Here is a 1,708-nt window from a genome sequence, read left to right on the forward strand (position 1 = left end):
AAAAAAAAAAAAAAAATTACCCCGAAATTAAGTAAAATTAATTTGGAGGGGCCAGGTGTGGTGGCTCACACCTATAATCCCAGCACTTTGGGAGGTCGAGGCAGGCAAATTGCTTGAAGTCAGGAGTTCGAGACCAGCCTAGCCAACACAGCGAAAGCCCATCTCTACTAAAAATACAAAAATTAGTTGGGTGTGGTGGCACATGCCTGTATAATTCCAGCTACTCAGGGGGCTGAGACCAGAGAATTGTGTGAACTCAGGAGGCGGAGGTTGCAGTGAGCCAAGACTGCGCCACTGCACTCCAGCCTGGGTGAGGGAGTGAGACCCTGTCTCAAAAATAATAATAATAATAACTTCAGAGGTGGATGGTAGTAAGAAAATTATAGGCTGGGCACGGTGGCTCACACCTGTAATCCCAGCACTTTGGGAGGCCAAGGTGGGAGGATCACAAGGTCAGGAGTTCGAGGCCAGCCTAGCCAACACAGTGAAACCCCAACTCTACTAAAAACACAGAAAACAAGCCGGGCGTGGTGGTGGGCGCCTGTAATCCCAGCAACTTGGGAGGCTGAGGCAGGAGAATGGCTTGAACCTGGGAGGCAGAGGTTGCGGTGAACCAAGATGGCACTATTGCACTCCAGCCTGGATGACCGAGTGAGACTCCATCTCAAAAAAAAAAAAGAAAATTATAAACTGAAACGTAAAGGCACTTGAAAAATCTCATTACTAGTTAAAAGTACAGATGCTCGATTTACAATGAAGTTACATCCCAATAATCCCATTGTAAACTGAAAATATCGTAATTTATGCATTTACTACACGTAACCTACCAAACATTATAGCTTAAACCTAGCCTACCTTACCTTAAATGTGCCCAGAACGCTTACATTAGTATGAAGTTGGGCAAAACTATCTAACACAAAGCCTACTTTATAATAAAGTGTTGAATATCTCATGTAAAAGCATCATACCAGATATCCCTAGTCTGGGAAAAGAAGGAAATTCAAAGTTTGAAGTACAGTTTCTTTTGTTTTTATTTTTTTGAGACAGTCTCGCAGGGTCGCCCAGGCTGGAGTGCAGTGGTATGATTTCAGCTCACTGCAACCTCCGCCTCCAGGATTCAAGCGATTATCATGCCTTAGCCTCCCAAGTAGCTGGGATTACAGGCGTGTGCCACCATGACCAGCTAATTTTTATATTTTAAGTAGAGACAGGGTTTTGCCATGTTGGCCAGGCTGGTCTCGAACTCCTGACCTCAACTGATCTGCCCACCTCGGCCTCCCAAAGTACTGGGATTACAGGCATGAGCCACTGTGCCCGGCCTGAAGTACAGTTTCTAACAAACAAGTAGAACTTTTGCATCATTATAAAGTAAAAATCTTTAAGTCAAATCATCATAAATTGGGGCCTGTCTGTACTTTTGTTTAAATGGCATACCTTTCCTCTAGCACATTTATGCTAACGCTCTTCTCCCACAGGGCCATGGGCATTTTGAGACAGCCTAATAGCCACTGAGTGATAATACGATATGGTAAAGGATTTGATGAAGTAAATGCTTAATAGCTTGATGCTTTCCCTGACACTTCCAGGAGGTAGGTCAGTTCAGTTTAGGAACAATCCAAGGAATTGTTTCATTCAACTAGGGCTGAGCTTTCATCTTCCCAGGTGGACACCCTAGATGTCCCAGCCTCTCCCTTAACTTGGACCCAAA

General features: G+C 44.4%; 1 protein-coding gene across 1 annotated transcript in view; it reads right to left on the bottom strand.

The window, feature by feature from the left end:
• TMBIM6 (transmembrane BAX inhibitor motif containing 6) overlaps positions 1–1,481 on the bottom strand; it is a 30,814-nt gene extending 29,333 nt beyond the window's left edge. The window contains exon 1 of the mRNA XM_011936289.1: positions 1,435–1,481. Coding sequence (XP_011791679.1) covers positions 1,435–1,481 — 47 coding nt within the window. The remainder of the gene's footprint in view (positions 1–1,434) is intronic.
• Positions 1,482–1,708: the final 227 nt, after the last annotated feature.

The sequence above is a fragment of the Colobus angolensis genome, unplaced genomic scaffold (genome assembly GCF_000951035.1).
Source record: "Colobus angolensis palliatus isolate OR3802 unplaced genomic scaffold, Cang.pa_1.0 Scaffold151, whole genome shotgun sequence".
NCBI classification, from domain to species: Eukaryota; Metazoa; Chordata; class Mammalia; order Primates; family Cercopithecidae; genus Colobus; species Colobus angolensis.